The sequence below is a fragment of the Austrofundulus limnaeus genome, unplaced genomic scaffold, assembly GCF_001266775.1.
Source record: "Austrofundulus limnaeus strain Quisiro unplaced genomic scaffold, Austrofundulus_limnaeus-1.0 Scaffold2, whole genome shotgun sequence".
Taxonomy (NCBI): Eukaryota; Metazoa; Chordata; class Actinopteri; order Cyprinodontiformes; family Rivulidae; genus Austrofundulus; species Austrofundulus limnaeus.
The window spans coordinates 4,685,521-4,711,905 of NW_013952404.1; the positions used below are offsets into that span (position 1 = coordinate 4,685,521).

Sequence of the window (26,385 nt, forward strand, 5' to 3'; positions counted from 1 at the left end):
GGGCAGAACCTGAGGCGGGACCTCGTGCGCAAACTCTTGACGTGCAGCTGTGATTTATAAAGGAAAGATGCGCAGAAACGTGCGTACGCACCATTTTATAAATCTGAATTATTTTTTGGCGTACGCCATTTCCGCCTTTTGGCCGTACGTTCACTTTTAGTATGGTTTCCACGCAAACCTTTATAAATGAGACCCCAGGAGTCACAGTTGGTTCTGATGTATTTTGTTCTATTGATTTTAAATTTTCTGAATTTTCATATGTACGTGTACGATTGATGAACGTAAATAAGCTGTTAATGTAGTTCTGCGAGTACTGTAGCATTCCTCCACTAAAATAAAATTAAGTATTTGCATAAATGGATAACTAGAGCACTTCCTTTAACAATCCAACAAAAAAAATCTACTTTAAAATAAAGCATTTTACAATCCTGACAAACTTCTCCTTCTTCCTCCTAGCTGTGCTTTCATCATCAAACTATTATTAAAACATAAATACAGCTTACATAACTACCGCAGTGATCAACATTATCAGTGGCGGTAACTAAAGTCACATGTCTGAATTCAAAAGTGAATTTTGACAATGTTTTTGTCATTGCCATAGGTGATTCACAAAAGATTACACTTGAAATATACAGAAAAAAAAACTAACAAAATGTAGACATGCTTACCGAAGCCACGTACTATATACAGCATAATCTAAGTTTAAATGTAAATACACAATATGAGAGTTATACTTTAATTTTGGTCAAGCACTTTTAGTAAGATTTAATTTAGATTTGGTAAATGTTTTATGACAAATTGCTGAAAAAAACAGAGGTACAGGTGACAACAGAGTTGATATTTATACTGTACTTTTCCTTGCAGTATATTTATAATTCAAACATTTATCCCTGCAGACAGACCTTGTGCAGCAGTGGTTCTTGTGAGTCTCCCATCATGTCCAATAAGTGTCTGTCCTCTCAGGAGGGTCTGACTGCACGCAGACGGCTGTCCACTGGGCTGCGACTCTGCGAGCTTCTCCTCTCCTGTCCATAGTTTGTCCATTACAGCTTTGGCACCGTTGAAAAGCAAGTTCTTTGTCTTATCTGAGAAGAAAAATAAGCCAGTGATGTGTGAAATTACATGTCAGCTGACCTCTCCCCGCCCAGAGCACTCACCTAATGGATAACATGCTTTATTTTAGAAATTTCAAAATAAAACACATGGAACTGTGTTCAGCTTCAATATTACCATATTTACTCATATAAACCACAGCTTGAACAGATGGAAAAAAAGTTTTTATAAACAACATAAACATACTAAAACAAGGTTTTAAGAGATATATTTGGTCAATAACAACTGCTAAACGAAGCTAACACAAAACGCGAAACATGGTGGTCAACAGTCATTCACTTACCGTATATTTCTTGTCTGTATTTATTCCCGAATACGCCGTAAGTATTCAGCTCGTGTTGTCCAATGTGCATTTTGTATTGGGATGAAAACGTTTCTGGAAAAGGACAAGTTCGTTTGGGCATTTTAGCTGCTAAAAGTGCTAACCCGTGCTTCCGACGAACTTCAATACGTTGCGGGAAAAAATAAAGGGAGGATGAAAAGTAGCCAATCACAAACAGGTTTGATTGTCACGTGACTGTAAAGGCCAATCAGGAATAACTTGGTTGTCACGTGACAAATCCTAAATCTTAAGACGCATTCAAGGACCTTCGGTTACATTTGATTAAACGCACTCACACACCCCACGAAGACAAAAATCTGTAAGAAGCTATTTTAGATGGCAAAGTGGGTAATGATCAACACATTTAAAGTAAATGATTTATTTACAGATCTAGTTTTAAAACGTAAAGCAAAAACAGAAAACAAAGAATTATATTATTTTTGAAAAAAAATAAGGATTTTACTACTTTTTGAAATAAAACTTTACAAATTATGTTGTTCTTTTGATAGGTTAGCTTTATTTCATGTATATTCTCAGTCATCTAACATTTTGTGTAGCATTCTAAGTTTAGATTTTTTTTCTAGCAAAGCACTTTGAAATGTAATATTTTCTGTAAGGTGCTGTAGAAATCAAAAGCTGAGTTTATTTGTTTATTTTTCTTGCAGCAGGTCTCAACTTTTTTTTTATTTTGGACACTGCCCAAAAGACACACAATCACCACAGCTCAGTGATTATATAGATACGTATATATTTCTTTAACATTTGAAAAGAACACAGTGTTTGTGATGGAAAAATGCCCTCCTTATATCACATTTTTCTTCATCAAGTGGTATTTTGGTTCAGAACATCTGGATCATGGACTCTCTGGACTTTCCAACACCAACCCACTTAACTAGAAAGAGAAAGAGAGAGATAGAAGAAAACAAAAYGTTGAAATTGTAGACAAAGCTGTATATGACAGTTGAATAGTGCCACCTAATGGACAACATGACAATCTTGTCGTGCTACAGTACTTTCTATGACCTGCAGAGGAAATATGATTTGTCTTTCTTGTCTTAAACATACTGGGGACTCCAATGTGGTTTTCAATGAAGCGGATGTAGTTCTGTGCCTTGACTGGGAGATCGTTCCACTTCCTGGCTGCAGACGTGTCTGTCTTCCATCCGGGGAAAGTCTCATACTCAACTTCCACTTTGTGCAAAATATCCATGTTGGCTGCAATGAAAACACACACATTACCAATATTTGAGCTCCTATTAGGAAAAAAAAAACATCTGTTCTAAGCGAACGTAATTTGTCTTTTTTTAAAACTTACCTGGGAAATGAGGAATTCTCTTCCCGTTGAGTTTGTAGGCAACTCCAACTTTAATTTCATCCAGCACATCCAGAATGTCAAGTTTTGTCAAAGCAATGCTGTGGGGGGACACGTGACGACAGCAACAGTTTCAGCTGATTTCAAGATGAATGCGCAACAATGGATACACAMCACCTGCACAACACCTCCACACGCCACTCACGCTGTAAAACCATTGATCATGTGAGCATATCGGACGATGACAAGATCCAACCAGCCGCAGCGCCGCTTCCTTCCTGTGGTTACACCAACCTCGTGACCCCTTGTTTGCAGTAATTCTCCAACAGCCTGTGAAAAAAAAACATTCTTCCTGTTACTTCATGGATGTCACTTTAAACCACAACAATGAGCAGAATAAACAGGATATTATAATGTGTCAGAGCTTGAGAGGGAAGTTTTGCCATCTTGACCTTTATATGGTCAGTTACATCCACAGGAAACATAACCCCAACTCTTACAGTGAATATATCCTYAACCCAGAATCTGGCCCTAAATTTATCTGTGCAACACATGACCGTGTAAAGAGCTAAAGCCCAGGTCTCTCACAAAATCGGACAGCTGTTTTGAGCAGGAACACACCCTGTAGTCACCCTGCAGTCGCACAATCACAACAGGTCAAGCTGAACATACAGTACACAACACTTCCTTCCTCCTTTTTTCTTTAGCCTGTAAGTCAAAAACTAATATTTATGCTAATAATTGTGTGAATGTTATTAAGCATTAATACTACTGAGATAAATCTTCTTTGTCATAGATACTCTTTCCACAATGTCTTTGCTATTTCAACATTTCATTAATCAAAACTTTCAGCTCATTTGTACCATGGGTGCTATGACTTTAGGTATTTCAGCAACTTGTGCTTTTTCAGCTATTCAGATTTTTGGGGGGGATTTTTTTCTCATTGAAAATAAATGGAGKAATCTGCAACAACCTTGAAAACTTTWAAATTTTTAAAAAATCTTTACTGCACTGTTTACCTTTTGTGCTGTTGTTGTTGTTGTTGTTCGTTTTTTGTTTTTAACTTTTTTGTTCTAATTTCAGATTCCTTTAACCTCTCTTCTAATTTTAGCTTTTTTCCTGCTTTTTCAGCTCCTTTCAACTATTATTCTGTTAGTTTAAACCTTTTTTTTTTTGCTTCCGTTGGCTTTTTTAAGCTTTTAATGCTTCTTTTAGCTAATTTCTATTTATTTAAGCTGTTTCTGCCCTTGTAGCTATTTTCAGCTATTTTTAGCTTTTTTCATCTATATTCACTATTTTGTGATAATTTCAGCTTCTTAGTGCTTAATTCAGCACATGTGCTCTTTCTGCGTGATTTTGGCTGCTTTAATGTTACAACAAAGTGCAACCTTTTTGTACTCCTTTTCCAGTTTTTCTGCCAATGACAGCGCCACCTAATGTGAGATAGAGGAACTGGTAAGTCCTAGAGTGTTGAAATTTTGCACATAGGTAGATCTCCCCAAATCAAGAAGAAAGGTCTCTTGGAGGTATGCCCTAAAACCAACAGGAAGTCAGCCATTTTGGGTCAAAGGTCAAATTTTGGCCGATTTCAGTTTCGCTCAYGTCGAACTTTTGCRAACTCCTCCTAGGGATTTTGACCTATCGGCTTCTAACTCGGTCTGTATGCTGTTAAGACATGAGRCATTAAAAGTTACCAAAACGGTGAGTTTTTGAGCATGCTAAGGGGGCACGACCAGGCTTTCAGAAAAGGTCGGCTGTTCAAAGTTAACTGTCATTAACATTTTTGCTATTAAAGATTTCAACTTGTTCAACAGAAAATCTTTCAGCATTAAAGCAGTCACACCGGATTTTCGCAGGAAATGCAAATTCTCTAGTTTACTGTGACATTCAGGTCTTACGTTGAGTTGTTCTGTGGGGAAGGCTCCGATTCCCACTCTGGTGGTGTAGGCCTTGGCTACACCAAACACCTCKCCGATATTGAGCGGGGGGATCCCGAGACCGGTGCACACACCTCCCACGGTACAGTTTGATGATGTCACAAAAGGATACGTACCTAATAATGGGGAGGATTTAATGAATAAACCAGCACAGAGTCAAACAACACAATGATTGTTAAAAAAAATACAGCATTACCAAAGTCAATGTCAAGCAGAGCAGCATTGGCCCCTTCAACGAGAATCTTCYTCAGAGGTCCATGAAGAGCTTCATACATGTAATAGACACCGTCTCTTACCATGGGGCGCAATCTCTCTGCATAGTCCTACAAAACATGACGACCTTTTCATTTGTCAACACATATGTTGAAACTGGGGATGAAAACTGATGTTTGTATTGTGGCTAAATCATGTTGGACTGCATGATAATTAACATTTTGCCCTTAAAAAAATCAATGAAAACAACAAAATCAACACCTACCTTTAGTTTTTTGAGCTGGTCATCAGCGTCAACTGTCAAAGACGGATACATGGACTGATAATGATGAACGAGGTTCTTAAACCTGAAAGGAATTTTAAAAAACAAAAATCAGTTTTGACTTATTTTGAAGGAGTAAAAAGTCTTTCACTTTACTTTTCATTATTGCTACCTGGTTGAAAAGTCATTAAAGTCTCCCAGGAGGTCACAAACACGCAGGCCGATCCGAGATGCTTTGCTGGAGTACGCAGGTCCAATGCCCTTCTTTGTTGTTCCAATGCTGTCATGTTAAAAATTCAGCAAATCAATAGAGTTGAACTGATTTTAAYGTCTGTTTTAAGCTTATCGATTGGAACATCTTACTTTTTCCCTTCTTGTGCTTGTCTCTCAGTCTCTTGTAAGCCATCGACGACTTGATGAAAATCAAAGACTGTGGAGGACACAGATGTTTTTATTCAAAACAAATTCATAAAGGTGTATATGTTTGAATTAAAGGGAGTTTTTCAACATACCAAGATGAGCTCTGTCTGAAACAATCAGCCTCTTCTCCCATCCTTTCAGACCTGAATCGTCACCAAACAAAATGTGTGTAAAATGCACACTCACATCTCTTTCACATCATACTTTCATTAAAAAATATACCTTTCTTATCATTTTTATCTCCCTCTTCAAACAATCCAGGTAGATGTATGACCACTCCATTACCTGAAACGGCAAAGGAAAGGTTCAGAGTATGGAGATAAATGCTGCCTGAAGCAGACTCTATAAAACTAAAGTTTTGAAGCTTTTTACCGATGAGTGATGTGCTTTTAGTGTTGATGATTCCACTGGGAAGGAGGTGGAAATCATACTCCTTGCCATCCACTACCACTGTGTGCCCTGCATTGTTGCCTCCCTGTAAAGAAAAAAAAAAGGAATATTATATCTCATTTCGTTTTCATCAGACAGTGATGAGGCATTTTCTTCTGCCAGGAGCTTCCAGCACCCAATTTAACAGACTTGGCTGCTGCTGGTGGACCCTCACTTTTAAACCCCACCTCACCAGGCTGGACTGGCCTTCTCACATATCAAGCCAGCCTGAGAATGTGACCTCCACAACCCGGCGGGTGGGGTTGTGAAAGCCTTCAGAACACAGGGTACTAGTCCTGCCAGTGGAAAGAGCGCAACAGCYCAACTGTTGACAGGTTTTCAGTGCGCGTCCTGACGCACGAGTGACCTTTGGAGTGTTGCATGTCATGTGTACGCGGACAAACGGACCTGTCTAGGTTTTTTTATTATTATTATTTATTCATGATGAAATAGAATGCGTGCCACTTGTCTTCTTTTCATGGATCAGTCTGATTGGCTGAGCGAATCAGAGCAACTTTACGCACAACATCTGACATTCAAGCTAACCACTGCTGACATTTGGCTTAGTTGCCACTATCCATGAGTGATTGACACTAAAGTACTGACTTATATTCTTAGTACAACTTTAATATTCTTAAATAACACAACTTCCAGTTTGAACACGTTTCCAGACATCCAACAAATCCATTGATCAGTCTTGAGAGAGAAAAAAGACGCACGACTCGAGTGAAATGATGAATCCAAACATACCTGACACCTGCAGACAATATCAGCCTCAGTTGCCAACAAGTCGACGACCTTCCCCTTCCCCTCGTCTCCCCACTGCGCTCCGAGCACCACGGTCACCTTATTCCCCGCGTCGCTGCGCGTCCGCTTCTGTCCAGCGGCTTGATTGGTGCTTTTGTGGTCTTTGGACGACCAGCTGAGCGACATGACGGCGGGGTTGCTTTTAGTCTTCCCGTCTCAAGGAGACTCAACTGCTGTCTTCAAGATACAGTGAAGGGAGAGAGGGAGGGGATATTGCCATATGTGTAACTTCTGAGCTGGTGACGCACAGAGGGACGTGGTCTTTGCAAGTGATCCCCCACAAAGCTGCAGGATCAGAGACAGCAGCCTTCACACAGGGAGGTCCATTATATGGCTTATTTTATTATGATACTTTTTGAATCCACCTTGCAATAATAACACATTTTACTAAAACTCTACAACCAATCTGGGACCAAATAAGTCTTAATTTGGGTCAAGATCTTTATGGAACCCCTGAAATGTCAGCATTACTTACATTTATACTGCATATTTGAGCCAGGGTAGTCAAAAATTCAAAATTTGGTTAAAGGTAATACCAATGGCCACTTTCTGTCATTATTTATTTAAATGGGTTAGTCTTAACCCTTCATTTTACAGAAATACCCTTTCCATATGTAGCATTTAGAAAATACATAACCAAATAAATAAAGACAAATATTAAATTTCGATCGACATCTTTAGCATTCATTTCTTATACCTTACTATCAACAACTTTTTCATTTATCCCAACCCAACAAATCAGTTAAACAAGCTATCCATCCATCCATCCTCTTTACCTGCTTCAGGGTCACTGGTACCCACCACCAGCAGTCCCAGTGCACGGGTGGTACCCTGGACAGGTCCATCACAGGATCACATAGACAAAAACAACTATTCACTCTCCCACTCTTACCTAGAGACAATTTAGTTACCAATTATCCCAACAGTCATGTTTTTGGTCTGTGGGAGGGAAACCAGWGTACCCAGAGAAAACCCACGCATGCATGGAGAGAACATACAAACTCTAMCCAGTAAGGTCCTCGGCTGGGATTCATCCCAGCAACCTTCTTGCTGACAGGCAACAACTCTACCAACTGAGGCACCGTACAGAAAAAGATAACTAAAGTCAATTTTCTGCTTTTTCTGCATCAAAATCAAGGATGACTAAAAAATTTAAGCTTATTTTTCCTGTCCTGAAACTTGGCCAGCTGAGAAGAATGCACTAAAAACAGCAACAAAAAGAGAAAACATTAAAYTTTATCACATTTAAAGTATTGCCTTTTGGGCCGGATAAATGTCAATGAGGGCCAGATTTGGCCCGTGGGTCTTTAGTTTGAGACGTGATTTAAAATCTGTAACAAAAGAATAGTGCAAGTATTTGCTCCTAAAAAATCCCTAAAGTTCTATTTCATTTATTCATTCCATTCTGGATAAGGAATAGTTAAAATAAACAATTAAAATCATTAAACAAAACTCATTGATAACTTTAATGAAAATGTAAGATAACAAAAGGACAAGTCTTCATACTTGGAACCATGGAGGTAAATCCATGAGTCATGGCATTGTTTATTATTCTGACATTTTGTATGCACCCTGCAATAAAAAGGGTTAAAAAACCCTTGAAAACAGTACAGTGAAATTTAATAAAACATTAAAAGTTACAGCCCAATATGTCATTTTGTAGATGATTAGAATATAGAAAGAAATTAAGACACAAGCAGGTTTGTTTTTGATCAGTTAAATATTTTGCAACCTTTTTCTCCCCTTAAAGGTGCTGCTAGTTAACCAGAACACATCTCACTTATTACAATGATACAAACATAGAAATATATAAATACATTTTTTTTCTCCTTTTTAGAACATTTTATACACAAACAAAATTTACATAAAGTGACAAGTTGACATCCATTCGCTGAGATCTCCAAGTCTGGGGGAGTTCACGCTTTTGTAACATTTCATTGTCAGGTTTTTTTATTTTAAAAACAGTCCTTCCAGTTTTAAAATCCCAAACACAAAAATTGTCAACATTTTCTTTTTCCTCTTGCTTTCTTTTTCCTGGAGTCACCTAAAAAAAAAGAAAGAAAATACAAAAATGTTGAAATGAATGAGCAGAATCAAGAATATTTTATAGGAGACTTTATTTAAAAACAGATCGACAGATTAAAAGATTTAAACTTTTAAATAAATTACGTTGTTTTCCCTTCCTTTTTATAAAACATTTCAGTGCAGTTTGCATCAGCATTCGTTGAGTCACAAGCAAAAGTTTACAGGAAGCACACGTGAGACTGTTGGATGATTAAAACRAAGACAGTCCCGGTCGCAGACAAGTAAATATGGACAGAGGACACAAAAGTGACAGCTTTCATGGCACAGTTCAGTCCACAATGACTTCACAAACTGAGATTAGAACTGGAGAGGTTTTGCACGAAGGTTGCTGCTTTTTTTTTTTTTGCATCAGAATTGATTATTAGCATCACAAATGTAAAAAGTCTCAATGATAAATCACTGAATTTTGGAGAAAGTTAAGAGAGCAAGCATTAAAGAGTCAGACAACACAGACAAATGAAGTCCAGATTCCAGTTAGACCGACAGATGATGTGTTATTGGCACAGAGCTCGGACGATGATTTGAGTTCGTCACGATATTTCCCCCCCACCTACCTCACTGCAACACACAGCCTGTTTTATGTTTAGCATGTCCTTTCCCACTGTTACCTTGTTTCAGAGAATCAGAAACAAGAATATTCAAAAACAGACTGACCAAAGAGTTAAATCCATCTTTAGCATCACACATCTACAAATCAATGGCTGCACACTGCATTTGAAGCTCCATTAAAATGCATGTATTCATGCAGAAACATTCATAAAAATCTAAAACAGACAATACATCATACAAAATATTAGTTGCAATAAAATCAGAGCAAACAGTGGTTTCCCTTTAAAACACAGAAAGAGGCTAGCATTCCAAGAACAATCTTTATTTGAGTGAGTATTAAAATTACCTGGATTACTCTTCTTTTTGCTGCGTTTAAACAAGTTCGGCTGCTTCTTTGGTTCGGCTTTAGGAGATGGAGACGKGGCTTCGGAGGCTGAGGGCAAATCTTCCGGCTCATCCTGGACGTCGCACATCACGATGCCCTCATCGAACTGAACCGCACCAACTTTAGCCTCTGAATGCTTGTCGCTCAACACTCCACAGTGCGTTCTCACAATCACAAGCTTGTCCTCTTTGGTTTTTTGTCCCACAGCCTCCGATAAAAAGCTCTCCTCGAGGCTCGGTTCTTCGTCTTCCGTTACGCTGCCGTGTTTCACGTTATTGTCTGTATCGGGTGAAGTCGCGTTAAGGTTTTCGGATTCGTCGGGCGTCGCCTTCTCGGACGAGCCGTCCACCACGTCCTCCCCCCGGTCCGAGTCCGACAGCGAGGACGGACTGAGGACACTCGTGTCCGCGGAGTCTAAAGAGAAGCTGTTGGTGGACAGAGACGGGGGAGGTTGAGGCGGCGTCTCATCGAGTCTTGGTGCTGCAGGCGCTCCTGGGCGAGGACCATCCTGCAGCGGCGCAGGAGGGGCCGGGAGCGTCTGCGTCGTGGAGGCTGGCTCGTCTGCGGGGGTGTTGGTGGTCGCAGCCGTCCCACTTTGTCCTGCACTGAGCTGAGGAGCCRGCACAGTCTCTTCTGCCGGACTGATGAAGCCGTTCACTTTGTCTGCAGGAGGCTGGTGATCCTCGCTCGGTGGTTTGCAGGGAGCGGAAGTGGTGGCCRCTCCGGCGTTTCCTTCGTCCACAGGCTTCGCATTTTCTGGAGAAGAGATGTAAAAACGCACCAGCTGAGGTATATATGCATTTATAGAAACCATAATGAATAAAATGATCTACAGAGAGCAACGACATCACAGCTTGCCAAGTAAAAAAATAAATTTAAAAAAGCTTAAGCAGCAGCAACAAAGCGTGATGGCGAGGAAGCACAAACAATCCTACAGGGCAGGTGTGTGGCTTGCACTTTGGATCACGGACGGAGCTAGGAACTGCAGATGGAGACCACCATCTGTTGTCCTTACCAGGTGGGCAGGTATCGCTACGCATTTCACTAGAGGGGAGGCTTTCCGAATCGCACCTTGGCCGGGTCTTTCTCAGGCTGAAACCTTTCCTGATATCTGCCAGCAGGTGATCGATGATGCAGCCATCGTTTTGGGGCATAATGTTTTTCTTGACTGAAAAAATAAAATAAAAATCAGAAGAGAGCCTTCAACAACACGCATCATTGAGTTTTGGTTCGTGCAAACTGCTTTTGAACTCACCTATTTTTCCATTCTCTCCTTTCTGTCGTTTAGCCTCTTCCTCTGCCAGCTGCTTCTTCCTCTTCTCAGCCTTGGCTGCTTGTTCTTTCCTCATTTTGTTTTCCTTTTATCATGAAAGAAACAACGTCACTGCCACAGTATTAAATGAAACGAAGACAAATTGCCTCAAATGGTTGAGTGGAAACATCCCTCTGTAATCAGCCTATTGACACACACACTCCAAACAAAAACACCTCCCACACAGCCGCCACTGTTCAGCGCATTCACGCACAGATTAGCAGCCCCAACCTGACGAACGTCAACAAATCGTCCTCCCTAACCTTCAGCGCCTTCATGAAGAGCTCCCGGAAAGTCCTGACGGTTCCGAGGAGCTCCTCGAGCGACAGCTGATTCACGTCTTCCCACAAGTAGACAGCCAGGTCGCACCTCTTCTTCTCGATCTCAGCAAATCTCTTTGTTAAAGCTTGACACGATTTTTGATTTTCCTGTGGAACAGATCAAGTACTCAGGAAGTGACCCAGCTGCAAAAAATAACTTTTGCTTTTATTTTTAAGTGAGAAAAAGACAAAGTTTGACCTCTTACCTCGAGAACTTCTGCATATTGCTCTTTCACCTCGCTCTCAGAGATGGACACTTTCTTAATGGCCTCATTCAGCTGTTTGAGCAAAGAGCCGGTTTCTGATTGAATAGAGTCCAGACTGACTCTGAGGATTGCAAATAAAATAAGAAGGTCTTGTTAGACATTTTATAAATCTACTCAGAACCAATTTAAATAAACAAATAAGCAGATAGAAAAGAAAAAAAAAGTCTGTACCCTGCTGCTTTTTCACATATCTGGATCTCATCCGGCAGAGCCAACAGCTCCGGGTGGTTTGCTTCTGCTTCCTTTTTGCAAAATAAAARCACAGCTTAGGTAATTAAACCAGATTCATGGCTGAAAAATAGTGAAGTTAGTGCAGCCGTTAGGCAGTTTCTATACCTCCAGGATGTGATGGAGCAGCGTGATGCGGCTCTTGTTGGCCTTCGTCTCCGTTAGCTTCAGCAGAGAGCTGATCTTGAAGCCCTCAGCGTTCCCCGTGTGACTTCCCTGGAAAACAAGATCGACTATTAAAAATTTTACGCCGCAGCATAATTAAAAGCAGAAACGACGCGGAGAGGTTCTTACATAATTGAGAAAATTTCCAACGTTGAGGATGAGTCTGCAGAAACTTGGCAACAGTAGACTTGTTCTAAGAGCTGAGGAATATTATTTTACATAAAAAAAAGTTAATTCAAGCATGCAAAAAATAAAAAAGGCATGCTTAGATGCACAGGTTTCCTTACACTGGCAGGCCTCCTCCACCAGCTTCACTTTGGGTCTTAGCATCTCCAACATCGATGTCGTCTCCTCACACAACAGCATGCATTCAATCCTCAGCTTATAACTAAAGAGGAGGAGCCAAGAAAGAGTAAACAACCAAACTGGACTAAATCAATGAAACATGCAGCAGAAAATCTGAAAGTTACCATGGAATAGTCATGAGGGAGGTGTAGAAACGATCAACGTTTGCTAACTTGTCTTTTTCTCCTTGGAAAGACTTCAAGTTTTCGATCTAAAAGCAATAAAATTTTTATGGTAATGAGTTAGAAGTGTGCAAAAAGCATCAAAACAAACAGGAAAAGTGTTGCAAGAACCTCATGTTTCTCTGGTAGGAGCTTAATAAGTTGTTTTAGCGCCTCTACATCAAACTTGCTGCGATCTCCTTTCTGGATCATGGCCACAAATTCTTCATTTGTGCTGAACATAGTGATAAAAAAAACTACTTGTGTTTAAAAAATAAAAATAAAAAATAGACCAACATGTTATTTGAAATGACTCACCATTTGAACTGCTTCAGAAATATGTTCATATTTAAATTCTTTTTGGGATCAATGAACGTTATCTACAAAACAAAAAGAGAAAAATAAGAACGGAGACGGAATGTTGAGCTTTGCTGGTCAGATGGGTTTGTTCTGAGTCGCACCTCTTTAGGCTCTTTTGCAGGAGTGGCGCCTCCCTTGTCTTTGGGTTCGACCACCGGGATGGAGAACAGCAGCTCGATGCTGCTGTAGTCCGGCTCGTGAGCAGGCGTTTCTTCCTGAACCGAGGCCCACATGGTCTGGCCATCTGTAGTCACGGATGGAGAGGAGTAAAAAAAAATTTAAATCACAACCTGGTATGAGCGTGTGGAAGTTCATTTTGTATCAGAACTGTGCAGCATCAGAACGAGACGCTGGAATTTACTGTAAATTACAAACACCCACTGTTAAGAAGTTATGGTTGAGACATGCTGTGTGCATTAATCTTAAATCATTTTTATCCATTTGCTGCACAGAAATACATCTAGTATCCAAACTCAATTCTATATATTTTTTATACATAAAAAAGGGAAAATTGACCAAAAAATGTCACACAGCCTCCAGAATCATTACTGAAACAGAAAGTTAGCATTTTAGCTTTTATTTTCAGGTTTTCACTTCAAGATTAGTGGGGGGAATCAGTATCTTTATAATCACATTTTGTGTCAAACGTTAAACAGTGAAAAATTACAATTATAAATAGCTCACAGGTAATTTGTTTAACCCAAAGACTAAGGAGGAGTTGTGAGAAGTTTTCCTCTGGCTGAGTCTGTCTCAAGGTCTAAACAGGGAACTGTTTTTTTTTGGATGCCAAGGAGGAACCCCACCCAAAAACTAAACTGAAAGAGGCTGAAGGGAAAAACCTAAAAACAGCATGACAAAACAGACTGAAAATTTTTGGGGACTTTTTGGCTGCAGATTTGTTGATTCTGTCAAGCAGAATATGACATTTTAAATAAAAGGATCACCTGCTTAAATGTGACTTGCTTTCTAGAATATTGCTCAGCTTAATTTTTGGTATTCTGTCCCTAAATTACGCAACAAACTTTCATGTCTATTTTTGAAAACAAAAGTTGGAACGCAGATCTTGTGTGTCATGGTTGTCTTTCTGCCAAAATSAAATGTCAGAAAAAACAAAGTCTGTGTTTGTTTAAAGGGATCCATGATTAGTTGTAAAATTAGACTATTTAATAAAACATGTGTTTTAACTGTAAAATAAAGACTGTACAAATACTGTAGGCTGTTTAGTTTTTACAAATTTTAAACTAAAAGTTTAAAAATATATTACATGGACGGGGCCATTTTATTTACACACAAAGCATTCTGGGTAAATGATGACGTGGATAGGTCATCTGTAAGCGAGCTATATCCACCCTGAAGGTTAATCTTGGACAATATCTGATGATCGACTCTTTTAAATGAAACCAGAGAGCATTGACAGAGAGGAGAAGGTAGAAATGACTCAGCCTGTAACTGAAAATATGGATGGAGGACAACAGAGCTGCTTCATGGAAGAAGAACCTCAGCTTAGCCTGTTAGCTTTAGCATTAGCCCCAATGCTATCACCATATACTGTATATGTATTAGCTCAGTGCTACACATTCTCCTCTCGTCACTGAGGTCCTCCATCCACATGACAGAGARGGGAACACAAAAATGACTCAGTCTGCAACTGAAAATATGGATGGAGGACCTCAGTTTAGCTTGTTTGTCGCGCTAGCACCGAGCTAATACATATAAGGTGATATAGCGTCGGTGCTAGCACAACAGGCTAAGCTGAGGTTCWTCTTCCATGAAGCAGCTCTGTTGGCCTCCATCCACATTTTCAGTTCCAGGCTGAGTCATTTCTACCTTCTCCTCTCTGTCAACGCTCTCTGGTTTCATTTAAAAGAGTCGATCATCAGATATTGTCCAAGATTAACCTTCAGGGTGGATATAGCTCGCTCACACCGAGGACCTATCCACGTCATCATTTACCCAGAATGCTTTGTGTGGAAATAAAATGGCTGTCTGTGTTAAAATATTTTAAAAAATTTTACAAAACTGAACAGCCTACATTATTTTTACAGTCTTTATTTTAGAGTTAAAATACATGTTTATCAAATGAAGTCTAACGTTACAACTAATCATGGATCCTTTTCAGCAAATGTGCTTTTAGATTAAGCCTAAAATGCAGGTCTGACCTTGTTTGTAAAGAAAAATAGTTTAAAAAAGGAAAACAGGAGGCTTTTGGGAAAAAATAACTGATATTTACAAGAATGCGTTCGTCCTGCGCCTGAACCATGAAGGAGTTTCTGCCAGTTGAGCTTTTTCATCTTCAGAGTGGGACATCTGCTCGGCTTCGCTGGCGTGCTGGAGCCCAGCGCCTGGCTACTCTGAGCCCCTATCATGCCGGGGGGAGGAGGAGGCATCCCAGGTAAGGGTGGAGGGGGTGGTGCACCCCCCATCCCTGGCAGCGGCGGAGGGGGTGGGGCAGTCATTCCAGGCATTAGAGGCGGTGGTGGAGGGGGACTGCCAAACCCTCCGGGTAAGGGAGGAGGGGGAGGTGGCGGGGGACTGCCAAGCCCTCCAGGTAACGGTGGAGGGGGAGGGGGCGGTGGGGCACACAGCAACTTCATGGCAGACGCCGCGCTCACGTCTGGCCTGTCCTCAACCCGTCGGTCCAGATCCGTCTGCACGGCCTTGTCCACCTTCACGAGCCCGTCCACCTCGTAACGACCCGCGATGCTGCTGCTCCTCCGTTTGTACAACATCAGCCGCTGCAGGATCTTCTCACAGGACTCCATCTGAGCTGCAGCACAGATCCACACGACAACCATAAACAACATTTCAAATAAGCCCCCCCCCACAACAAAGCTTTCACCCCAGATCCTCCCAGCCTCGCTCTAATCGCCCACTTGAATCCATTTTCCTGGCTAATAGCTGCCCTTCACATCAGAGAGCTTTTAGCCTCTCGTGGGTTTTGCCCTGGCTGAAGGAATGTCTGACTCACAGTCCTGGGCGAGGAGTACGGCTCTGTTAGTGACAGCCTCCAGAGCCAGCCAGATGTCTGTGCGGCCCGGATCGAGCGCCATCATGGTCTGCAGGATGGACAGAAGCTGCAGGGAAGCTGGAGAGCTGCTCACCTGCGCACACAAATTCCACTTAATTGGATAAAGCTCCTGCATTAATCTCTGCCCTGCTTGAGCCTCTGCTTTAACCACTCGACTCTTAGCAGCCGAAGCCGTCCCGGCGGTCGGCGCTCACCTTGTGGAAGAGAGCGGTAAAAACCTCCAGGTGGCTGCTCATGTCAATCCCTCCGTAGAGTCGCTGCAGCTCCTCCTCGTCCTCAGCCATCGCCTCCTCGAAAGCTTCACACTGAATCATTAAGTCTTCGTCCTCCTGCTCTCTGTAGAGGAAATATTAAAATTACTGAATACAAAGGTCTTTGCGATGTTATTGGCCCTTATTGTCTCCATTTGTCAGCTGATTTAGCAAAATACCTTTTGAACCACTGAATGAATTTCAATGAAAGCCTCAAAGTAATCATCGATCGTCATTTCAACATGACAGTTGCAGCTAATCAGTTTTAACACAAAAATGGCTGTAACTCAGTCAGTTTTAGATACTGAGCTAAACTTGTTTGGTAGTAAATAAAAGTCATCCTCAATAAAGACAGATAAAATATTTACTTTAAAGGCTCTATGCACTGATTCCAAAACAGTTTAGTTAATATAAAATCAGACCACACACTCAGGATTTAGAGGTCATCAATGGTTGATAATTAGGAAACAAGTCCTTCATTATGTACATAATACCATAACAGTACTACGGAGGTCCGCAGACACAGAGCCAAAATTTATAAATTTTTCAAACCAAAGCAGAAAAACTGGATAAAACATTTAGATTCTGAAATGATATTATAAAGAGTGACTGAAACTCAGAGGTATACAAGTACATTTAAGTTTTTGAGGATTTGTAATTTTACCAAGTATTTCTTTTAACTGTAACAAAATAAAAAGTAAAAGTTATGTTTAAAAACACAAAAATGATACTTTTACTTCTTTACTTTAAAATGTAACACATAGTTATAGGTATGCGACAATCTTCGATTAGGGACACGTGMGTTGATGCAATTTTTTTTAGATTCAACAGTCATGCCACGGATGTATAGTCTTTGTTGCAGGCTGTTTTCTACATTCTCAGCAACTTTCATAAGAAAACATTGAGTGTTTTTTTTTTTTTAAAGTCCACAAGCAGCATAATCTGACTGGGTCAGTGCCGAAATTTACTTATTTTTTTTATTCCAATTTTGAACAAAGTTTGTATTATTTGCTTTTTGGATTTTAGCTGCATTCAATAAAATGCGTTTTTTTTAAAAACAATTAGGGAATGTTTTCAATTTGTCACATACCTACTAAGTACAAATTTATATGACCGAAACTCATCACCAAAGGAGTTGTTTAGACTAAAAAAAATGAAGTGTTGAATTTACCTAAACAAGTTAGTCAACTGGTTCTACTAAACCGAGCTGAGAAAACAGTTTCGACTCGGTTTCAACAGTTCATTTCTAAGCGTGTGTGTAAAAGTACTTTTGAATGTATTTTACTGTGAGCAATTTTTATGATTTCTTGCTTTTAAATCCATRAAGTTTCACCAAAGTCATTTTCTGCTAATATATTTTTATTTATAYTTAGTTATTTCTTTTAAGTACTGTTATACAGCTCTGCTGAAACTCACCAGGTGATACACTGCCCGAAGAGAACAATGCATTCAGTCGTTTACAACCAATAAAAACAAATACAATCCTTTAGGGAATGAAAAGCTTTTAATTTACTGTTGCTGTTTTTAAAATGAGCCCAAATGTCAGAAAARTCTCTCCTTATTTTGAACAGTTTCTGGGTTTTAGCAAATTCCTCTAAAACTGTTTAAAATTTAAACTAATTTAATAGTGTAATTTGTTAGACTGAGGGAATCAAACATGCACTTCAAACAAATGGCTTACCTTAATTTTGGCAGGATACCAAGCAGCTGGAGGCCTGCAAAGTCCAAAACAGAAACACAAATCCAGTATTTAGTGGGGTTTTTTTTTTGTTTGTTTTGTTCTTTTTGTTATCTGCATTAAACTTCCTTTTGGTCACAGCAACTTGTTAGTTTGTAGTCAACATCATGAAGCTACAGGTGTGTAATCACAAAGGAGGCGGGGCTAATCATATGGCTGATTGCTTTCAGGTGATGGGAATTGAACTTGTCCTGCAGCTGCAGCTGGGATATGTTAGCAAAGCCTTTTTCCAAAAGCTGCTCCTCAGGTAGGTTTGTAGCTCAGTGCTTTATGTTATGAAGTTTAATGTGACTACAAGCTTTCATTCAGACAGTATTGTATTAAAGAAATGCTTAAAATGCCCTCTTTTCAGCTTGAGTTTTTTCAGTCTGAGGGGGCCRACGTGTTCCTTTCACTCAAAGTCATAACACCCAATTAGCTGTGGTGCTAAACTCTCGAAAACACAATGATTTCCACGCCTGTTCTCAGGCGTTTTGTCTAAGTGAGAATGGGGCCATTCATCCTATTCTTAGCCAAGACCCAGTGACAGAGAAATGTGTAGCTGAGCTCCTGATGACGGCCCGATTTTTACCTTTCCCCCTGCTTAGCATTGAATTTATTTATTATGAACCCCGCACATGAAGCGTAAGCAGGAGTCATATTGTTTTTTTTTTTCCAGTGATTTTTGTTCAACAGTAGCACAAAAACGGCTGCACCAATCAACATGAAATTTGGCAGGGATGTAGATGAGTCTGACCTACACTGCGCCAGCCAACGGCTTTACAATACACCCCATATTTGAGGAGGGGGCTCCTTTTAAAGACGGGGTGTCTGGATATGCAAAAATGCTTAAAACTCAAACTATTAAACATAGGAGCTTCAGATTTCTTTCGTTGTTTAGCTCTGATGATGGGCTATCCATCAGGCCAACCAACCCCACCCCAAAAAAAATAAATAAAAAAAGACCTCCACCCAAACCACTACAATTTTGGGATGCACCTAGTAGCATGACATTTATTAGGAATAAGGACTTCTGAGTTCTGGTGCATTTGTGCGTGCGGGGGTCATTATGTTACCGCTATGCGGTATCTAGTTTATATCAACATCACCTCGCTCCATCGGGGAGAGGGACTTACCGATAAACTCCTTCCTTATTTTATCTCTCTGCCTCAAGTCGTCTGTGCTGAAGATGAGCGCGTTGATGACACTGAGGAGTGTGACCATGTAGGGGACGTTATCTGTGGCCTGCAGCTCGCTCATGATCACGCTGAAACGATACTGACGCGCCTTCAGGCCCTGCCGGAGGGGGGAATCAGAGAAGGTAAGAACATTTGTGCAACCGACCCCTAAAGCACATCCAAGACGGTTTAGGGGGAGTTGTAAAGCAGTTTGTGATAAATAACGTTTGTGTCGTATTTGTGTCTCTGCTTGCCTTGTAATGATCCAGAGCGTCCAGAGCCAGACAGTGACCTTCGGCTGAGAATATGCTGAGGGCCGCGAGGAGCTCGAACACCTGCTTCTTCACCATGATGTTGGACGTGTCCAAAGCTGTGGAACATCACGGGAGACGTGAGCACGAGGAAAACGGCTCACATTTCCCATCCTCGACCCGCTTTGTGTCTGAACACAAACAAGATGCTTTGTCTCGCTGTCAAATTGATCTTTGGCTCGTGTTGCTCTGATTGCCTGTGTGGCATCCTGAGAAAGATACATCTGTGTGTGTGTACATACATGCTCGAGGATAAGAAAATCCAATATTCACCACTKACAGCAATTTCCTGAAGCAGACCTTTTTCTGATTCATGTTTCCATGCAGCYGAGCACGGCAGGAAAAATCAGCTCAGCAGAATGAGTCATAAAATCACGTGAAAGACTCAAAAAACTTTATGTAATATAAAAAAATTAGAGGTCCTTCCTGTTCTTAAACATAAATTATGTTTATTTAAAGTAAAACATGTTTATTTAACTACAACTAAAAATCCTAAAAAGATGGGTTGTTGTGTAAAATTTTAATAACAATAGAATGTGATAATTTGCAAATCTCATGAACAGTTATTTCCAGCTGCTCTCTTCTGAAGGGGTCACTGCTCTGGGTTTGAACTTGCAGTTTCTGGATTTTAAGACCACAAAACTGTCCATCGAGTTACTGCAGCCCCTCACAACAAAATATAGTAAACATTTTAAAAGTTGCACTTAAGAAATTTAACTACTTCTCGATAAATAAGGCGATTTTGAAGTTTCTGGCAATTTTTGAGCACTCAGGAGTCTAATCTAAGTGTAAACATCACTGCATGGCCTCAGGAAACCTTCCACAATTCACTTTATGTAAAMACAGATTGCCGTGCCTTCTACAAAAGCTAATCAAAGCTCTATCATGCAAACACCATCCAAAATCATTGCTGTTTTCTTTGGAACAAAGCTTATTTAAAACGGACTGAGGCAAAATGGAAAACTGTTCTGTGGTCAATCAAATCAAAATTTGACAGTTTTGTGGTGGTGGGGAGACCATGAGCACATGTTTTGTCTAAAGAAGAGAGGGTTTGTTTGCTCAGTTCAAAAGTCTGCCTCTCTAGTGGCRTGGAGGTGCTGTAGCGCCTTGGATATGGGCAGCAGCTTACAAACTTGGAACAATATATAAGGCAGCACAACGGTTCAGTGGTTACCCCCGACTCCTCACAGCAAGAAGGTCCTGGGTTCGATCCCCGGTTCGGTCTTTCTGTGCGGAGTTTGCATGTTCTCCTCGTGCTTGTGTGGGTTTTCTCCGGGTACTACCGTTTCCCCACCCMCAAAAACCTGTACAATAGGTTGTACAGGTTTTTGGGGGTGGGGAAACGGYAGTACCCGGAGAACCTGTACAATAAGTTGCCTTCAGGCCTCCCTTGAAAAAGAGATCTGTGATCTCAACAGGACTTGCCTGATTAAATAACGGTTAATAAAACATATGCAGGTTTTAGAACTGCACTCAGCAAAATTGACCAAGGACGGTAAATGGTTAGAATTATGCATCAGACAAGAATGATTCAACATTCTCCTCCAAAACCTCCAGAAACTGGTTTCCTCAGCACCTCGATGTTTTCAGTCGTGTTAAAAGAAGAGAGGATGCTTCACAGTGATGTGTACGGTTCTTAGGGGTGCGCCGAAAAATCGATTCACACAAGAATCATGATTCTTGTTTATGATTCAGAATCGATAAAAAATGCCTCAAAATTGATAATTAAATAAAGCAAATCTGCTGGCTCATGGTCTACATTTTGTAACTGAGATGTTTCAACATCACCATGCAGSTGGTTCTGGAACATGTGTGGAAAGCACCAAAACAAAGAGAAAACTACAAAAATTGAGGAAAGAGATTCAACCGTTTCCATTGACACAAAGATTTTAACTCCTTTTAGTTTTGACAGAATGTCTTGGAAGATGGAACTTGACATGAGCTTCATGGACTGGTGTAAATCATAAAATATGAACGCCAGTCGATTAAAGCTGAAATCCTCATGAATCAAATCATTTTGAGTCAAAAATCTGTTTTGAATCTAATCGTGAACCTAAAGTAAGAAGTGAATCGAATCGTGAGACCATACGACTCTGTCCCAACGTTTTTGAGATGTTTTGCTGACAAGTCAGAATTACCTTATTTTTCTAAAACAAATTAAAATGTCTTATTTTCAGCACTTGATATGTTTTCTTTGTTCTAATGTGAATAAAATAACGGTTTATTGTAATTTGGTTTTGAAATGATTTTGCAGTGTCCCAACTTAATTGACGTTTAAAATGTGTAAAAAAACAAAACACAAAAATAAACTTAGCTGACCTTGTGACAGTTTGCGAATGTATCCCTCGTTCTCTATGATGAAGTGGATTCCCGCCGATGAGTTCATGACGGCGCGGACGCAGCTGACGCACGTGAGCTGCAGCAAGGCGTCTGCGATGCGAGAGCATCCCCGGCCCGAGAGTCGGTCCAGGGCCTCCAGGAGGAGATCCAGCCCGCTCAGCTCCAGGAACTGGACCATCCATGTCTGGTCGCTGCCCTCCAGGCGGCGCTTCAGCCCGGAGTAGTTGACCACAGTGGGGACCTGCAGAAGCCGGATGCACAGCTCTGGGTCGGCGCTCTCCAGGTTGGCCTCCTGCTGGGTGTCGGAGTCCTGCGAGGAGCCCAGGCGGTCCCTGACTGCCGCCCACTTGTTTTTCACATCTGATTTTCCTGACATGTTTACCAGACCTGCAGAACAAAACAATGTTGATACTTTTATTAGTAAAAATATCTGAAAAGACACTTAAAAAACAGGAAATAATTCAGCTAATTTTGGCCTGCAGATAGAGCCTGTTGGTGACTGATAGCCAATACTTTTATTCGATATGTAAACAGYGTGGTGGTTGCTATCTGAAAGAGAGGAAACAGGCCAACAAAATGCTTTGTCACAAGGAAAAGAGAATGGCAAGTTGGCACTTTGTGGATGAGCAAAGCTTATGTCAGCAGTTCAGTCACTAACTGCTCTGCCAAACATTCCCACCTAATGTGAGCTCATCCAATTTCTACACAAAGCCAGACTCAATACTGTCTGACATTTTAAAATGTAAACACAGAGACAATGTCAGTAAAAAAAAAATCCAAAGTCTAAAATTCCTGTCAAAATCAAACACCTTTTTTCAYCATTTAACTCAAATTACCATCACTTTACGGTTCAGTGTGACTGTAATCTGTTTGGATGTGTTTTAATAATAAGTGATGCAAATAAAATCTGACTCCTCAAACCATTTTCTAAAATGTCCAGCTTTACMAAAACAGAAGCAGATGGTCCCAGAGCTGAAGGAAGATAAAACAAGATCGTAAAGTGTCTTCGGCTACTTGTTTCCGTAGTTCATGGTGTAAGTGAGACAGCTGATAGGGATACATAACAAATTTAGTGGATGAGAAGGAAAAATAATTTTTAGCCTTGCAGGAAGCGCAGCGCTCCACCCTGGATCACAAGCATGACAGCTTCAGGAAGATTTCCAAGAATCTTGGATGGTGACTTTGTTCTTCTATTTATGACCTTTATGAAAAAAGAACTCCTCCTTTTAAACTAMACTTCTTTTTGCTGTAAGAGTGGGACTGAAAGGCAAAGATGAACAGTAATGTTTTTGTCCTTGAGTGCATGTTTTATTTGGATTTTAACACCAGAACTCAGTTTAATTTGAGACGGATRCTACGGTTAATTCATATTTGCTTCAGTTTGACAGATACTGAGCTAAAGCTTGTTGTGGTGGTTGCTGAGAATCATTCCCAACATACTGTTACAGTTACTGTGAGCGTGGCAGCACAATGGATCAGTGGTTCACGCTGATGCCTCACAGCAGTAGGTCTTGGGTTCGATTCCCAGTTCAACCCTGGGGTCTTTGTGTGGAGTTTGCATGTTTTAGTGCTTGTGTGGGTTTTCTCTGGATGCTCTGGTTTCCTCCCACAGACAAAAACATGCATGTTAGGTTGGCTTTGGGCTCAGGACTCCCTTGCAAAAGAGATCTAATGGGATCAGCCTGGTTGAATAAAGTTAACTGCATAAATCGCTGGTTCCCAACCTTTTTAGACTTGTTTTTAGCCATTTTCTCATAACGCTAGTACCCCCTCAGTCAAACGTTATGATGGTTCTCCAAAACTATAATATCCAACAACTGATTATTAAATGAAAATTATTTATTTAAGAGAATGTTTAATTCTCAGACATTTTATTCTTTTCAACTCAATTTAAACAAAGATAAATACGTTGCCTTGAAAGTGAATGAGTAATTATTAGGGGTGCAACGATACAGAAAATTCACGATTCGGTTCGGTTCAATACTTCAGTCTCACGGTTCGATATTTTTTCGATACAAAACAGAGAAATGTCCATGCCCTTCTTAACTTGTAATTTATTGAAATTAATTATGAACATTTGTTTAACCTCAAAAGTACAGTTTTTAAATGAAATGTTGCTGAAACAGCAAGTTTCTCAGTGGATCTGCGCTCGAAAATACAGCCTAGATGTAGTCGAACACAAATCCACTGATCCTTCAACACAGAGCATCTTCAGAAGACAAGCTGATAAAATAAATTTAAAATATCTGTATTGTTCGATACAAGTGTGTATTGAACGGTTTGATACRTGTACATGTATTGTTGCACCCCTTTTAATTAAATAAATAAACCAGGTAATGGCAGGTGCAGGAAGCAGCAGCGTCCAAAAATACATCAAACCCCCCAAATGAGCAAATTTCGTGAGATTTTGCGTTTTATACAGGATTCCATTTTGTGTGAATTTGATGATTGTTTGCATTCTGCATTGCAGAAATCATAGGAYCCTACATACCTCAGTCCTATATTTATCTATTTATTTACACACCTGGGRAATTTTTCCATGTACCCCCTGTAATATGCTTGGTTGGGATTCACWGGCATAAATGACGTGAGAGTTTGCATTATCTTCAACGTTTGACCAAAACGTCTTCAACGCCATCTTTTTTTCCATCATAAGAAGGTGACTGCTTTTACTTTTAGTATTAAAATGAATAAATGAATGAATAAATTTTCTTTTGTGCTCATTTTAATACAAATTACTCAGTTGTTTGCAGTAAAAACTAACTAATTTTACATCTTATGTTCATGATCTTTATGGGAATACTGTAGAAACACAAACACTGACATGGCACACATGAGAAACACAGACAAGTGTGCAGAGACATCAAAACATTTTTTTCTTTCTTTTTTTGGCGTTGACAGAAATGGAAACATTGATTCCACGACTGGCCTTTTTTGGTTTATCCCCAGAGCACAGAACCCTCCCTCTGTCTGAACTTCATACTCAGCAATCCATGCAACTAATACAAACATGCRCTCGAATATTATTTAGACTCTAGATCCTTTAGATTTTTGTCATAACATACAGTTTTTATCGTTGGTGGCCGTGTGTACAAATGAACAGTTTCATGCTTGGCATGTAGAAAGTATACAGATGAGACACTTTGTAATAAACACGGACAAATGCAACGCTCATGCAAAGAATCCGCCTGAAAAAAGGTTGTGTGTTTTACCATCCTGAAAGGCCTAACCCCTGGAAGGCATATTAGGAGCACATTAAACTCCAGTTACATGCAGGTTGTAAATAGCTTGACTCTTATTTCTGAAAGCGTTTGGCAAAGWCCAGAAGCACTGACGAGTGAGAAGTTTGACAAATTAGTTCCCTGCGTGAAGTCAAGGTAATGAAGAAGAAGCAAATCAGGATTTTATTCTCTCACATTTTCTGGCAAGGCATTTTGTCATCTCTGACTGCAGCGTTCTTGTCCTGCTGCCAGTGTGAGAGCGTTACCGTGGCAGCACGCAGTCAGACAATGGTGTTTTTTAACAAAAGCCCTCCTCAAACAGCCTTCAAAGAGCTGTGTTCGTTTGACACGGAGTGGATGGAATGCTCCCTGCCCCTGGCAGGCTAAAKAAGTCTCTTGTTTTTAACACGTTCTGATTCCTCAGAACATCGTGCCTCCGTGTTCATTGTGAGCGGAGGAACAAGAAGTGGCAAGTCGACGGCTGTAATTTGGAGATTTTTCACAGTTTGGGTTCATTAAAATGCACTGAGAGTTTTGTTAAATACACTGTACTTCCACAGACGTGACTAAGACGTTTAAAAAAAAAGCTGAACTCGGGACGGCTGAGACTTTGAAGAGGGAAGGAAAGGACTTTCCCACAACAGGAAACTTGGCACTTGACGCTCACGCTGGTGTGACAGCACAAGTTTCCCTTTTTGGAATGTTTTTTTTTTCTTCTTCTTATTTTCCCTCCTCCTTATGAGGATGTTGATTTGAAGTACGAGGCGTTTTTGAGCGATCAAAAGCTGCATTTTCCTGTTCTCCTGCGCACTCCTCAGGTAGATGCTGGCGGCTTTGATTCGCCGACCTCGTCTGCCACAGCTCCCACGTGTAAATGTTAATAGCAGGCTGATTCAGCGCTCACAGGACGGGCCCACTCATCTGTCCTCTGCTTACACCTCCCACACACAGCAGCCCCCACTTCTACTGTACAGCAGCAACACTTCTGATTGTGCAGAAACATCTCCGCTGGTTCATTTCCACCCAGGCATATGCTGCGCTCGTCTGTGATTCTGTGCACACATAAACGAAAGGATTTAACGTYGTTTTCTCCTTCAGGGGGTCACCAGCTTCCTGTCCAGTTTGGTCCGTCCCAATAACATATAAACATCTTCTCTTCCAGGTCCTCCTCCTGTTTGTTTTTCACCATCACAGCAGGTCCAAAGCCTGCACTCTGCTTCAACTCTTCTATATCGCCTGTTGCTTTGGCTCATTCACTTTTAATACCTCCACTCCTTGTCCTGATGCATCTCAGTAATCCAGGTAAAAAATCAAAAAGAAAAAAAATTGTATAGGTCTTCTGGACGGG

General features: G+C 40.6%; 4 protein-coding genes across 4 annotated transcripts in view; all 4 read right to left on the reverse strand.

The window, feature by feature from the left end:
• The window catches only part of siva1 (SIVA1, apoptosis-inducing factor), a 3,492-nt gene extending 1,903 nt beyond the window's left edge, over window positions 1-1,589 (reverse strand). The window contains exons 1-2 of the mRNA XM_014011914.1: window positions 1,397-1,589; window positions 903-1,085 (exon numbers count right to left, since the gene is read on the reverse strand). Coding sequence (XP_013867368.1) covers window positions 903-1,085; window positions 1,397-1,517 — 304 coding nt within the window. The 5' untranslated portion in view covers window positions 1,518-1,589. The remainder of the gene's footprint in view (window positions 1-902; window positions 1,086-1,396) is intronic.
• A 483-nt stretch (window positions 1,590-2,072) lies between these two features.
• adss1 (adenylosuccinate synthase 1) lies at window positions 2,073-6,983 on the reverse strand. The gene is made up of 13 exons (XM_014011926.1): window positions 6,759-6,983; window positions 5,952-6,054; window positions 5,802-5,864; window positions 5,672-5,722; window positions 5,523-5,589; window positions 5,332-5,439; window positions 5,163-5,244; window positions 4,881-5,007; window positions 4,646-4,800; window positions 2,953-3,077; window positions 2,751-2,848; window positions 2,501-2,650; window positions 2,073-2,327 (listed from the first exon to the last, which is right to left on the reverse strand). The coding sequence occupies exons 1-13, from the start codon at window positions 6,939-6,941 to the stop codon at window positions 2,275-2,277; spliced, it is 1,365 nt and encodes a 454-aa protein (XP_013867380.1). The 5' UTR covers window positions 6,942-6,983; the 3' UTR covers window positions 2,073-2,274.
• A 2,016-nt stretch (window positions 6,984-8,999) lies between these two features.
• Window positions 9,000-18,147, reverse strand: LOC106520034 (inverted formin-2). The gene is made up of 17 exons (XM_014011940.1): window positions 17,952-18,147; window positions 16,214-16,355; window positions 15,960-16,092; window positions 15,222-15,758; window positions 13,093-13,235; window positions 12,950-13,011; window positions 12,764-12,866; window positions 12,596-12,681; window positions 12,413-12,513; window positions 12,255-12,325; window positions 12,069-12,176; window positions 11,904-11,974; window positions 11,673-11,793; window positions 11,410-11,574; window positions 11,090-11,192; window positions 10,850-11,002; window positions 9,000-10,590 (listed from the first exon to the last, which is right to left on the reverse strand). The coding sequence occupies exons 2-17, from the start codon at window positions 16,331-16,333 to the stop codon at window positions 9,665-9,667; spliced, it is 3,003 nt and encodes a 1,000-aa protein (XP_013867394.1). The 5' UTR covers window positions 16,334-16,355; window positions 17,952-18,147; the 3' UTR covers window positions 9,000-9,664.
• Window positions 17,948-26,385, reverse strand: part of inf2 (inverted formin 2) — a 10,524-nt gene continuing 2,086 nt past the window's right edge. Inside the window, exons 2-5 of the mRNA XM_014011953.1 lie at window positions 21,796-22,203; window positions 19,420-19,535; window positions 19,124-19,283; window positions 17,948-17,985 (exon numbers count right to left, since the gene is read on the reverse strand). Coding sequence (XP_013867407.1) covers window positions 17,948-17,985; window positions 19,124-19,283; window positions 19,420-19,535; window positions 21,796-22,192 — 711 coding nt within the window. The 5' untranslated portion in view covers window positions 22,193-22,203. The remainder of the gene's footprint in view (window positions 17,986-19,123; window positions 19,284-19,419; window positions 19,536-21,795; window positions 22,204-26,385) is intronic.